The sequence below is a fragment of the Dromaius novaehollandiae genome, chromosome 1 (assembly GCF_036370855.1).
Source record: "Dromaius novaehollandiae isolate bDroNov1 chromosome 1, bDroNov1.hap1, whole genome shotgun sequence".
In the NCBI taxonomy this organism is placed as follows: Eukaryota; Metazoa; Chordata; class Aves; order Casuariiformes; family Dromaiidae; genus Dromaius; species Dromaius novaehollandiae.
Window position 1 is genome coordinate 162,149,846 of NC_088098.1, and position 14,580 is coordinate 162,164,425.

At 38.7% G+C, this 14,580-nt stretch overlaps 1 protein-coding gene across 6 annotated transcripts in view; it reads right to left on the reverse strand.

Annotated features, from left to right (window-relative positions):
* FARP1 (FERM, ARH/RhoGEF and pleckstrin domain protein 1) overlaps positions 1-14,580 on the reverse strand; it is a 217,893-nt gene that overhangs the window by 167,782 nt on the left and 35,531 nt on the right. For 4 of the 6 annotated variants that reach the window (XM_064504545.1, XM_026119414.2, XM_026119413.2 and 1 more), the window contains exon 2: positions 6,028-6,223. The exons of 1 other annotated variant lie outside the window; for it this stretch is intronic. In XM_064504545.1, coding sequence (XP_064360615.1) covers positions 6,028-6,198 — 171 coding nt within the window. In that variant the 5' untranslated portion in view covers positions 6,199-6,223. Of the gene's footprint in view, positions 1-6,027; positions 6,224-10,082; positions 10,228-14,580 lie in introns of those variants that run through there. One more of the 6 variants, XM_026119411.2, reaches the window with a different exon arrangement.

A 14,580-nucleotide genomic window follows, 5' to 3' on the forward strand; every position in this document is an offset into this window, starting at 1 on the left:
ATTTTTCTGAAAATTCTGCACGCATTGGCAATAAGAGTTTGACTTTCATCAAAAGTGGAAATAAAGAGACCTTCAGTGTCAGACTTCTGCATAAGTTAGATTAAAAAGGAAGACATTTGAAGTGCAAAGTGCTATGGCAGTATTTCTCCAGTGTGTAGAAGTTTCACCTTGGACCTTGATGAAACCCTGATTTATACCCTTCCAAAGAATCCTGTCTATTCTTCAGCACTTTGTCAAAGGAGGATTTGATAGGGCTTAAATTCTCATAACCTAAGGGCATCTACATATCTACTGTACACAAGTACACAATGAAGCTCTTAGGCATGAGTACAGAAGTCCAGGCACACTGATCTTACTGGCATAAAGAAATAACACCATTTGCAGGTAGGAGGTTTATTTGTGATTTCATCTAGGAGAGCTAAAAAGCTATTTCTGGGACTTTGCCAAAGGTCTGATCTATACTTAAATTTCTATCAGTATAGTTATAAATGTGAAGTATAAGATGTCCTTTCACAGCCCCAAACCAGCATACACGTGCTGCCTATGTGACCTTTGTTTTTAAGTACTGAGACTTTTTAATATTAAGCTTTTTCTTGCATACTTCCATTGGCCTGAAGCCCCTCCTGAAGCATGGGGAAGTACTCTCAATAGCAGGCATCTCCCCCACACAGGGAATAGCTACACAAACAAAAAACAAACAAGAAAAACCAATCCCAGAACATTAGCCCTAAGAAATAGCCTAAGCAGGATTATTAAATCCTTTTTTCTGACATCAGGCACCCAAATTCTCCTCAGATGGACTGCATCTGAGCTCCTGGGGAGTAAAGATACTTGCATACCAAGACCATTTGTTCTTTACTCTTAGATAAGCTAAAGATGAGGAAGCCTTTCTCTTCTGAGAGAAAAGCAAATTGAAATGAGACGTTTACAACTGATGTTTACTATGGATTATAGCCTCACCCTGCTTTCTATAAGGAGACTCCTGTTGCTTAAGAAACCAGGTGTTAATCCCTCAAAGCGGATGACATTTTCCAACCCTGCATATTTCAACAAAGCTTGAAGGCATTCAGAGAGAAATAAAGTTTACATAAGACAGAAAACAGATGTTTAATAAACTTGAGTAATCTGGCAAGCAAGTATGTTTGGTCTCTCCAAAAGACAGCCACAAAAAGGCAGCAACTATTTTCTTCTAGAAACAATAAAGAGAATTTGGGGTTGTTTTTAATTAAAGAGACCAGATCCTAACCAAAAGAATAATCTTCACCTCCCGTAATATAGTTTCATCTCACCTTACATGCTTAAAGGAAAGAAAGAACTGCAATATACTATAGAGCATCAGCACTATCATTCCAATCAAATCAGCATCAACAATCCATAGAGTAGGATATGGTCAGTGACAGGCATCATGTCAGTCATGGTTAAACCTGGTCTGAGTCACTGAATCATCACGGCAGCCTAGCATGAGACTAAATCACATCTTCGGCATTACCTGGAAAGGAATATCGCTGATTCTTTCTGCTTAGTGGAAGTAGTTTTAAAGCAGATTATTTCTGGAACTGAAGCAATTAGAAGAATAAATATAAAAAGCATAGCAGTGTAAACATTAAGGTTTTTTGTGCCAGAACGATCTCTATTAGATAAAGCTACAAGCCATTTTCCCTGTTCCTTAAAAAACTGTGTTTCTTTTTGAATTAAACTCATTTGGATCTTCAGGGGTGACTGGATTAAAACCTAAGAAAATTTGTAAATTTTACTATGTTTTTATGGAATCAACCATATTCTCTTCAAACTAGCTTAGACTAAAACAAAGTGAGTAACTGGTAGAATTAAAAATGAGCAAAATACAAGTAGAATCGTACACTCCAATGCCTCTTGTATAATACACAACATATTTGGCAGTGTTGGGTTTCATAAATCTTACAGCAGAAGTATCAACATTTCAAAATGCTTAAGATCTCTATATAATGATCTTTATGTGTATGAATGTGAAAAATTTCTCTTCCTCCTTCACATCAGTCATTATAGCTAAAGCTACTGTCCTCTCACCTGGAGGAAAGGGACTGTATTTGCTCATTCTACCACATAATCATAATTCAGGCGAACACTGGTTGAAACACAACGGAGTATTCCAGTTAGCAGTCTTCCAGTTAGCATACCTAACTAATTTTTGCAGCAATCAAACATAGCCTCGGAAGCAAGAAGCAAGAGACAAAAGTGTATTCCAATACTTGCACGCAAATTTTCCATGAAGTAAACAACATGGCCAGCGGCTCCAAGCCCTGAACAATTGATTATTAGCTTACAACTCATAGCCTGGTTTTCAGGCACTGACTACCTGTAAGTTCCACTAAAGTTCGTTCTTTTCTGAGGGTTTGGGGCAGACTCAGACTAAAGGTACAGAAATCCAGTACTAAAGAGCTGAATAACTTCAAAGGCAGAAAGGCTATTTTGAATAATTTATTTTCTCAAAGCAGAACCTAGAAAAACATGCTCGAAAAGATGACTGACAAAATTTATTTCTCTCTTTTATGTTAAGGACACTAAATACAAAATTAAAATGTTGAGCTTTAACAGATCATCACAGTAATATTTTAGTAATGTTTTTGAAAGAAGCAGTGCCTACCTTCCCCTCAAACATCCACATTTGCTTGGGAAAAAGTCATGCAGCTAGCTAACTGGGCTGGCAATCCAAATGAGATGCGTATTAGTGATCCAGGATTATGTACTCAAGCTTTTATTGGCTTTTTGGAATGTCGGAATTTTTGCACATTCTGCAGTGAAATATTGGCTGTTAACAGCGAGCAGAATACGAAAGTTTTTTTACGCACCCTTTCTTTTGCAGTATTGCATCTGCAAAGATGAAAGGCCTTCACTCTGGGCTTCTGTTTTTCAAGTCTCCCATACAAACTGACTCCATATACCTAATGTTTTGTTTGGCAAAAAAATATCATTTACAGGCCCACATGAAGCTATGTGGATTTTTTCTCTTCTTTTTTTCTTTCTTTCTTTCTTTTTTTTTTAATTTGCTTGTGAGAAGCTAATTTAATGAGCTGGAAATGGTATGATTATGTAGCACCAGAACACTAGCACCAAAAGTTGGTGAGTAAAGAGCAACTTTCTTGTAGAAGAACAAATGACGCTAAAGTTCTTTCACTTTTAAATAGCAGCCCAAAGGACAGAAGCACTGGGGGTGGGATGGAAGTAGGTCATACTTTTCTGCTGTTTTATTGTGTACAGAAAAGACACAGAAATCTATCTGAGGGATTCTGTTCTAATCAAAACAGGCCATTTGCATAGGATGAGAGGAAGGGGGTAGCCTAAATGCAAGGCTATTGAATCTTCTCTCCCAGAAGATAATTTAAAAGAAGTCAAGGAAAACACTGCACAGAGTAAGATCCTTCTCCAGTTTTAACTGATGGGTGGGCTGAATCTATAACAAAAGAAATTCTAGGAATAGCAAGAAAGGAGGACTAGACAGATGGATAGTCCCGATTGTTTTACTTCTTTCCCAAAATGCAGGAAAGAAGAATACCAGTATCTTTTTCTATTTTTACGCAGAATTCCAGAGCAAATTATAAATTGACATGACTTAAATTTCTTACCTTCCTACAAAAGAATATGACAGAATATGCAGTAATAAAACAGCTTGAAATCTGGCCTGCATGCTAATAGAGAAAGATGTCCAGCAAAATTCCTGAAACTGTCAGAAACACAATACCTTCTCAGTTTATACTTATAGCATATTTGGAATATTATTTTCATAATCATGGCAGTTAGGAGCTAAAGTTTTGGAAAGAGTAGTTTAGACATTTACCTGTGTAAAATGCTCTTAATTCTCCACTGAGAAGTCAATCCACAGATGTGCTTAGGCATATATGTTTAACATCCTCTGCCCACACCCATACTTGCTGCCTAAAATATTTTGTTGAAGTGGTATCACTTCTTCTGTGTATACTGCACCAATCTGGCTAAAAACAGCAAGCTTGTAAATTGGAATATGGGTTTTCCAACAAGAATTAACATCCCAATTTAGATGTAATAAAAGTTTTTCAGTTTTGTAAAATGGGACTGAAAAATTAATGCCTTTTAAAGGAAACCAAAAATGATATGTATAGTTCTATTTGACTACATATAATTTAAAGACAAAAGTGTCTAGGAATCTGCCCTAAGAGACTTTGCAATCTAAAGGTCCTACAACACACTCCAAAAAATCTGATTTTAAACCAACTAGACTCTGCTGGAATAGATGTAATCATGAAATTAAAGCCTCAGAAAACATTCATACTGAAGTGATCTGAACAGAAATTGTTCAAACCCAGGTCTTCTTTTCCAAATGTCACTGAAGGTTAAAGAACACAGACTAATATGGATATCTTCTAACACTGAAGCTGGAAAAACTACTCTTTTCTCAAACTGCCAGAAGCAAAGACAAAGTTATAATGGTGTATTGCATTCATCTGTTACTCATGTTTTCTTCTGAACAACTTCACAAAAGGATCTCGATGTCAAAATAGTTCCTCGTGTTTGTTAAATAGGACTATGAACTCTTATAAACTCTGTCACTTCCAAAGAGTTTTAGGATGGTGAAGTAGCATCCAAGAAAAGAAAGCGTCATCTCTAGGATAATAGGGATATTTGTACTACATATGATAAGCAGCACATGTTTAATTAACATCTAATGATTTAAACTAGAACAACTTTTTTGGACATCACTAGATATCTGAGAACTGTTAATTATATTCTGCTTGCTACAGATGTTTAATAGGCATTCTGAAGGCCATGAAGTACCACAGACTCCTTACATATACGTGAGCATTTTACTTTATGACAATTCCATTCACAAATACCTGTCTGAGAACTTTCCAATATATGAAATTCTGAAGCTGAACACATAGGCCTAGTTGGTAAACAAACTGCAGCAGAGAGCAGGCTAGAAAGCACAAGAAACTTGCAAACAGGTAAAAATTCATTTGTTGGTAAGGTAGCCATTTTCCTAATCAGAATTTCTTCATCTTTAATACATGAACAACATTTTATCATGGACCATAAGCACTTTTATGGAGCGCTATACATACAAGAGCTATTTACCTCACTGGTAAATCCCCATTTCACAGAAGGGAAAATGGAGCCAAAAGAAAAGAAGGCATGGAAGTTACCATGGCTACATAAAATGCTAGTAACAAAGGATGAAATTTGAACTCAAGTTTCCAGTTTCCTATTCACTGAACCCTGAGAACTTTGAAAAACATACGTTCCAGTACATTTCCATAACAGCAACACTGTGCAAGAACCTTAAGTGTTAATTACTTAAGTACGACATGTTAAAATCATTAGCAGTTACTAGCTGTTAGATAGCATAAAAGAGAGTTGATCTTCAAACCAAAACTAATCCAGACTAATTCTTTTGATCACACACACAAAAGTAGCAGTAATTCTACTCCCTTACTTGGCAAGTACAAACCAACATTAATTTCAATGGGCACCGAGTATACAAAGAAACTTTAGATGGGATTGCTTTGATTCTTTCCTTGCACTCAACGCGTGTGTGAGCGATTGGTGTCTGTATGAGTGATACAAATTAGCAAAAACTTTGATGATTTCAAGTCAACATTCTAAGGACTTGCCAAAAGGAAAAAAAAAATTCCTTGTAGAGCTATGGTTTACTGGATCAAGGGCAAAACAGCACCAAGAAAAAATATAAACTATTTAGAAAGTGGAAGAAACCGCTGATATAATATTTGAGGGGGAAAAAAAACCCACAGAAAAACCCTTTTGACTTCATTTGAAGCTATTCAAATGGAAACAGAATAATAACTGCAATTTACAATTCACTACACTGTTCGACATTATTCTATTGCGCCATCACACATTCAATGCTGATTGATACAACAACCGTTTTCTTCACAACATGAATTCATTGGCCAGCAAAGAATCACAAATTTGGAATAAAACCAAAATTGGTTTGAAAACATCCACTTTTAGAAATCCCTGAAAAATCTTCCTCCACCCCAGCCTCCACATCCTTACCGGAACGTCAAAAGTTTCTTGTGTATCATCCAGCATCTGGATTTTGATGGAGATGAGTTTTCCCGGAGGTGTCATAGGTGGTTTCTGTCCATGCTCCAAGGTACTGATCCCAGCATTTTCCTGAGCTCCTAACCGGGATCCTGCTGTTGGTCTCTGCTCTGTTTCACCCATGTTTAGAGAAACACGTTTCTTATATCTAATAAAGGAATAAGGGCAAAGAAAACCATATCACTTACAAATACGAATTGTTGCGCATGAGCATTTGAGTGTATATGCTTACAGTTGATAAACTATATGACCATTAACACAAAGTAATACCATGATGAATTTTTTAAAAATAAAAAATAGATTGTGTAAATACAGGAAAACCATGCAAACTTTCTAGTTTTTCAAAATACAGAGGCTAACCACCTGTTGCAGTAAGGAAGATTTTGACAGTCTGGCTACAGTACTGCACAATGGGGAAAAAAAAATTTCCTTTCCCCCTGGAAAATGCAACAAGACCATGTTTGAACCCACATTTCCATGAATTATGCTATTTTTTATGCAATTACAAATCAGGCTGTTAGCAGCAAAACCCAGGCCTCCCAGAGAAAAGGGAGGAAGAGGAGTGCAGCTGGGGCAACTTGCCCCTCCTTGACCATCATCCCCTCTCCCGGCTATGTCAGCACTTTCTCCCTTGCCCCCTCCAGCTTTCTCTGCCCCTTTTGCAGCTACCCCTTGTTTACGGTTCTCTGAAGGACAAAAGCGAAGTGGGTACAAGAAAACCCCTGTGAGACCTATTATATGGCCTAAATATTTTGTTTTCCCTGGGAGACAAAACCTTGATCCCACTGATGGGCCAGGGGCTGTGAGAACCAACTACGGGGAAGTCCAGAAAAAGCCAGAGCAGCAGCACTGGTTGGGAAAAGCGAGGCTCCCTGGCATAGATAAATCTGATTTCTCTTTCTGATTTTTCAAATCAGAAAATCTGATTTTCTCATAGCTCGGGAAGCGGGAGGGGACCCGCAAGGAATGGCCTCGCCTGACTGTGCCAAGGGAACGCGACACCTGTACCAGCTCGCCTGCGCAGCTTTCTGCGTATGGATGTCCTGTTTGTATCCATGGAAAGTAACCCCAGAAACCGGCCTGCTGGCTTTGTTTCTGTTCAACGTCTGTACCACGCTACACAGCACGTTTCCACTAAAGAAACATTCTACCCTAAAAAAGGAGTAGATCTACATCAGTGATTTGGTGTGATTCTTCATTATAAGGCACAGTTTTGAACCTTATTGAATTCAAGGATCACTAGTTTTCTTGTCAAATGTTACACATCACACTAGAATTTTATTTCACTTTTTTCCTCAACCTTGTGACATTCTAGCTGGATTTCCAATAAAGCCTGCTGCTACTCTCTATTTGTCTTCCTTGGTAATCGCATTTCCATTCCCCATGACTTTTATAGGCTGATCAATGACCATTAAAAAAACATGTAGCAAACAAAGAATGGAAGGGTAACTTTCCAGCTGAACAGAGGTACAAGAGTGGTGCCAATCACAGCCTGGCTTTTACTCCGAGGTTGAAAATATTAAGAAGCCTGTGGGAAAAATGGAAAGGACAATCTAGCCCATGTATTAGTGAGACGAATTACCAGCTCTATAGTATACTACAAAGAACAGTATCGTGTAATAAGATACCAACTCCCTCCACAAGCAGGGAATGAAAACAATCCTGTCTTCAGCAGAATATACACAGTGTACATTTATTACACATTACTCTTCCATTTCCTGACTAATCTGTCCCCACTGATTTTCTGTTAAACACAGAAAGTGGCTTGGAGTACAAATTTTAAAAGCAGTACTTTGCTAAAAAGGGGAAGCAAAGGGGAAGCAAAAAATGCTAGCTGAGGAGGAAGAGAATGAAAAATCAGGGATCACACACTTCTATGCTTCTACGTATCAATTCAAAAAGTGCAAGTGAAGGTGAACAGAAAGAAAGTTTCCCTATAGGACAACATAATCGACACAGCTACGGAAGACAACCTCAAGCTGGCAATTTTTTGCAATGAGACCATACCATACTACCGACCAGGGCTGAAAAAATACCAGATTAAACTTACCAAGTGCAAACCAAATATTAACAAGACACAAATCCATTTCATAATTATTCATCAATTGGCATTATAATCCAAAATGTAAAAGGAAACAATTACATTGATTTTATCCTTTAAAATTAATTAATTAAAGCCTTTTACATGACAAGAAACATCAACAGTAAAGCTGCGCTTGGAGTCAGGAATTCCAAGAAAAAAAGAGAAAAAACTGTATCAAGACTTTAGGCCTATTTAGAAATAAGTCTGATTTTCCTGCATGTGAAGTGCATGTGAACATTAAAAAAAGATAACACATGCTCCCAGCCTGGAAATGCCATTGCAGACAAGGATACTGGTCCATATCCTTGTTAATTCCAAAGCAGTTTTATGAGCTCTCCTAAAGTCACCATATACCACATGCACACCAGTACTGAAGAAAGGACCTGTACAACAGCTTTATCACTACAGCAGTTTTTGGCTAGGTACATGCCTTTAAAATGGATGAAGTGGAAGTCTGTTCTGTTTATCAAATCCTTAGTGCAGGAATTGATCCAGTGCAGTTCAAGTGATAGCATTAAAATAATCAACGTAAGGAAACATTAAGAAGCTTGAATCTTTCTGTAAATGTTCGTCTGACTAGAGGATCTAGGGACCCCCATGCACATGCAGACAGGCCAATAAACTTAGTGAAACAAAGGCCTAAATTTAGGAGCCAAAAATATATGGAGGAAAAGTACAAGCCAAACCACTCTACACAGAAAGCTAAGAGATCTTTCTATTATTATTAACAGCTAGTAGCATTGAAACTCTCGTAATATTTGTATTGAGCCTATCAGTTACATACACACACTCCATTCTGGAAGCAGAGATCTAAGAAATACTGGCTACTGTGATCACATGTATCTGCCACTTACCAAACTAAAAAGTAGACCTTTCTTCTTATAATCTACCTCAAAGTACTAGCATGCTGTATTGGACATTATTGAATGTTTTTTTTCCTGTACAAGACTAGTCTTACTATGGCGCTTCCATAAAATCAGCACAATATATTTATTTTGCCTTCACCTAAAAGAAGCCTTAAAAATTATTACAATTACGCTCTCTAAATAAAGCATAGCATTAGAAAAGCTGCATACCCCTCTCTAAATCGCTTTGATTTAGAAGACCAAAAAGTAAGGTCACAGAATGCACAGAACAGTATTAAGCAAAATTAGGGGGATTAAGATGCCTACTGTCCATCCCAGTGAGGAGAAGGCTCATCAAGGTGGGAAAGAGGTTGGAGAAATTTAAAGCCACTCAACTGGAAATAAGACGCTGAGGATTTGGGAATGTTATTAATGGAGAAAAAGCAGGAGCCAACATGGCTCTGATATCACTGATGGAGGTAGAAGGTAAGTGGAAGTAAAGAGTCCATAGGGGAGCCCAGGCAATGCCAAATAAAGGACTCATCTGAGCTGATGCAACCCAGGGCCAAAACTGTATCTGTCGTTTCTGCTGCGGATCCTTTGGATGTCAGTGCCCTTTGCAGTAGCTGCTTGTGGCATCTGCAAAGACAGGAGAGGGAGGCTGCTGCAGGGAGCTTCTCCTCCAGCTGGACAGCTCCGCTTCTTGCCTTGCGCCGACACTAACCACCTCCAGACCCTTCCCTGAGCCAATTCACCTTGCTAGCCCCCAAAAGTATAATTTAGTGTTTTGCTCTTTGCTGGGTTAGCAGATTAAATTGGCTCTCAGCAAGCTGACAAACCTAAGGCCAGCAGAATTAAAGCAGAGCCAGCGTTTCTTGTAGCTGCTGGCAAGCCGGTATATCAACTCCAGCCACCTCATGTAACTCTACCCAAAACACCTGGAGGGCACAAACTAAGAGAAGCTACAAATGTCATTATATAGATCAGTAAATGTGCTTTTGTCCTAATCAGATGTTAGTAATCTTTTTATGCAGATACTACATGCTTAGCTCAAAATTGTAAGTTTTGTACATGCTTACCTGATAGCTGGACAAAGACCATGGTCTGGTTCAGCGTAATGTCACTTTAGTTCTCAGTGTTCAAAACTGCGACTAAACAGCTGCATTTTATAGCATCAGAATTTTTCAGGCAAATAAAAGTTTCCATGTCTTTTTCTTTGGCAGGAAGAAAAACCAATCAAACTGACTTAACAGTAGTCTTCAGGGACCTGGGAGCATAAGCAGAACTTTTGTTTGGTAGGCGGGCAAGAGGGGCAAAAGGGTTACAAAAAAATTACAAAATATTGAGGGTGGAAAAAAAGGAACAATAAGCCACTGTTAGAAAGGTAAGCAGAACGTATTTTGGAAGAGATGCTAATCTAATCTATTAACTACTCTGCTTTTTTATGCCAGAAAACGAGGTTTGAACATCTGATGCAAAAGATCCCTGAAGTGCTGTTGCTTGGGGAGAACGTTATTCAGTGTCAAGGCCTTTTACATATTTTCAGAGCACTGTGCAGAAGGAAGCACAGTGTCCACTCTTCTCTGTTGACAGGTGGAGAAAATTAAGGTACAGTGGGATGATATGACTGGCCTTAAAGTCATTGAGCAGACCAGTAGCCAAGTTAAAGCTGAAGCCAAGGCTTCTCAGGTGCTAGCCCTGTACTGTCTCCAGATCATACAACAGAGAAACATTTGAAAGAAATTAATGTAGTCAATATAACACCAGAGGAGAAAACTCAGACTCACTCAATGACTTATAAACAGTAAGAACTAATAAGGCATCAGAGGACTAGGGGAAAAATAAATCAATTTAGATCTTCCAAAGGTTAAACATGGAGCAGGAAAGAAAATATAAAAGGGGTAATTCTGGCAAATTACTAGCATGTACTTTTAACTCCCAGCTTCATGTGAAGCTCTTGGAAAGCCTCAACCACTAAGAGGATTATAGCAAATATGAATTTGACAACACACCACACACATCTTCAGTTTAAAGCACCTTCATATTTGCAAAAAAAAACCCCATAAAACTCAACAAGTTGGAATAAATTTAAAGAATCAGAATACATCAGTTGTGAGGAAAGACAGGGTGATAGGCACAGTTTGAGCCTGGAGGGCTCTGAGAGAGGCTTCAGCAAACCCAACTGCAAGGCTGAAGATGCCACTGCCCTCAAAGGCCCAATCCACGAGAGATTAGTGCCTTTCAAGCTGAGGTAGCAGAACGTGTCTGCACCTTGGCCACTCCACGGTCTAGTTTATCAACAGAGACCATGTTTCACATGATGTGCTGATTCTGTTATCTTTCTTCTTCCCTCCCCTTGGATAACAGCAAAATACGTATAAAATGCATGGCCCTGACAAAAGCACATAACAGAATTGCAATACCCTCAAATCAGGGAAAATTGTACACTTTCAGGATAAATTGTCAACAAAGCTGGGCTTTCATTAATTTACCAGAATGACCATAACTATGAAATAAGAGGGGTTTTCCTGAACCCATACTTAAACAAAACAAAAAGCAAAAGCAAAACAAAACAAAATAACAAGCTGAGAGGAAGAGTAAAATTGAATCTGAACTTAGCCTGAAGTGACTGGGGGTGGAGGGAGGGCTAGTAGAGCTCAGGCTTTTGTATTTTGTGAAATGTTATCCTGGTTAGTTCCTGCAATTCCACGGTAGAATTGGACTAAGAATATACAGTGATTAGAAATATTAAAGCTATTCGTCCAAATAATATTGATGCTATGTCTGCTTAAAAACTGTAAGTTTAAAGATGAGTTAAGATAAATCAATACAAAACGAATAAGCCATCCTCAATCCTTGCTCAGAGATGAAGCACAGTGCATCAGATAGAGCACTGATGAACGATGGTCAATGAGGTAGCAGACACCATGCATATGGCTAGCAGTCACAGCAAGGAACGGCAAATTTTCAAGTCATGCCAAATGAAGTGAGTGGATCAGCTATGTCCCAGGCAAATAACAACTCAAAAATTCATTTCCTGAGCTGGAGTTGCCACTCATCAAGGGGGACATCTGCACTGGAATACCAAAACTTGACAGATTTACCCTTTCTGAAAATGAAAAGCAAGTATGTTTTGTAGGAATGGGAAGTCCACAGCAGGGAAGCTTTTTTTTTTTTTTTTTTTTTTTTGAGAGAGAGAGAGAGGGGTCTGAAGTCATCATCTTATTATGAGTCTTTCACAGTTCCTCATTGGAGAATTTTAAGAATTTCTCAGGAAATCTTATCTACAAGGTCCGATCTTCTGAAGGTACTAAGAAAACCCCCAAACAGCTGCCTCGCTAACAAAACATTCGTGTTTCACATTATTCTGAGACATCACATGCAGTTTTACACAAGGGTCCTAACAATGAAAACATACATTAGAAACCTGACATAAATCCAGAAACTTTTCATTAGGCTAATGGACCAGTATTTTTGCAGGAGCAAAGCAATGTGAAATCAAAAAGCTCTCATGAAAGAAAGAGTTCAAGCTTGGAGGGCAGTACTCCAGAAAACAGGAGTAGGGTGTCTGCTTCTCTGTTTACTTGCAGCAGACTTCAAGTGTGGTTGTTCAACCTCTAATGACAACACAGCAATAGAAGAAGGTTTCTGGACTGCTGCTCACATTCACAGTATTCAGGTTGAAAAGGAGGGAATATAAAAAGCATCTTCCATATGATTGGGCTGTCTTTTTGGATTTAAAAAAAACAAAAAACAAAAAAATCCACAACACACACACATGATGTGAATTCAGAAGTAGGGAGGCTCTAGGTAAGGTTTGGCTTAGCAGGTCGATGTTGGAGGCTCAGATGTAGTCCCAGTGGAGAGCAGGAACTGCCTTAGGGTACAGGGAGGGCTCCTAAACTGGGTTCCTGAAATAAGAGGTGTGAATACCATCAGTGTGTTCAAGGACAGTCTCTAGCATACAGATTTATTTTTTTTACTCCTGTCCCTAAGGACCCAGATCATTATCCTCTTCAAACCTGCCTGGCCCAAGGAAACACCAGGACTCCCTATGTTTGCAGGTCTCAGAATTGGATACCCCAGCACTCTGCAGACTGTATCTAAAGTTTACAGCAATAAGAGATGCCCTCTGGTAAGACAGAGTATCCACAGTAGAAGAAAATTCATCCTCTGTCATGAAATAAAGATAGCCCGCAAAGTTGCCCATCTTGGTCAGATTCAGAAAATCTGTAAATCATGCTGTCTTATTCCTTGACTGAGTTTCTATGGCACAGTCAAGTGGATAGACTAAGTGCTCAGATTTGTAGAGCAATCCAGTATACTTATTTGATAGTATCAAATATACCATAGTCATCTTTAAGGCACTGTCAAGAATATGAAACCAACGTCAAATTCAGGGACCTATGCAGTAGCATATAACTTTACAAGTAAATTCAGACTATTCAGTATACCAATAATCTAATCTGAAATTGAGAATAATGAACACGTATGCAGGTACAGTACAACACACAGCATTAAAAGCACCTCTTCTAAGCCTGTTTTTATAGCAAAGAGCCCGCATCCATTACTACTTCTACCTTTAGAGCCATTCAGCTTCCAACTTGAGCTCAATTGTCTTCATTACATGCAAGGCCTAAAGCTGTTTGCAATTTTGTGGTGCTGTCTCAACTCCAAATCATCTCGCAGATGTCAGGAGAGAGCAGTTCCACCTTTCCCAAATCTGACATACACTATCTGCTCCTCAACTTACACAGTAGATCTATCAGCAAGTGCAGTAATAAACAGCTTTCTCTGTGCTTTTGCAATCGTCTCTACAAAAAATATCATCCTGTAGGCATAACTACAACCTGACCTGCAAATCAGGCAAGTTGAATCTGTAAATAGTATTTCTTTTAAACCCACAAAACTAAAATTACTTTTGATGACTGTCAATGATATTAAACAAGGCAGCAAACATATTGATTCCCTACGTGCTATGTTTTCCAGACAATCTTGCATTAGAAACACTTGCAGACAAGAAACAGCTATTTTTCTTCCTGGAGTCTCACACAAGCAAGCAAAGCCATTATATATATGTAAGTGAATAATCAGAAACCTTCATACACTCACCCCCCAAAGGAACCCCTTGGAAATGTCTTTATTCAATTTACTCTCAGGACCAAATGTCACCATTTCCTGAGCTCAAGGGACTTGTCTGCATTACTGATTCTTCATTATATACCTTTGTGGCACGTCCCATGCAATTTACTTGAGCCAGGGATGCCAATATCGTATCCAAACTGACACAGCCAATTTTTTAAGTTTTTCTTTAGTTTTTAAAGCAGCCAAATAGAAGGCACTGCACAAACAGGTAATTTTTGTTACTCCTGGTAGGAAAATTAGTGTGCTACCTGCTGGCCAAAGGGGATTTTTGGCTCCTATTGCTCAGTTAGTGACTCTCTCCCAACAACGGTGTTACACGAACTTTGTTCTCCCTTAGGAGTCATGGACAGTCTGAGCAAAATAGGGAGCTGCAATCAAGCTCCTGGAGCCCTGAATCCTTTAATTGCCCAGAAAGGTATATTTCTGCACAAA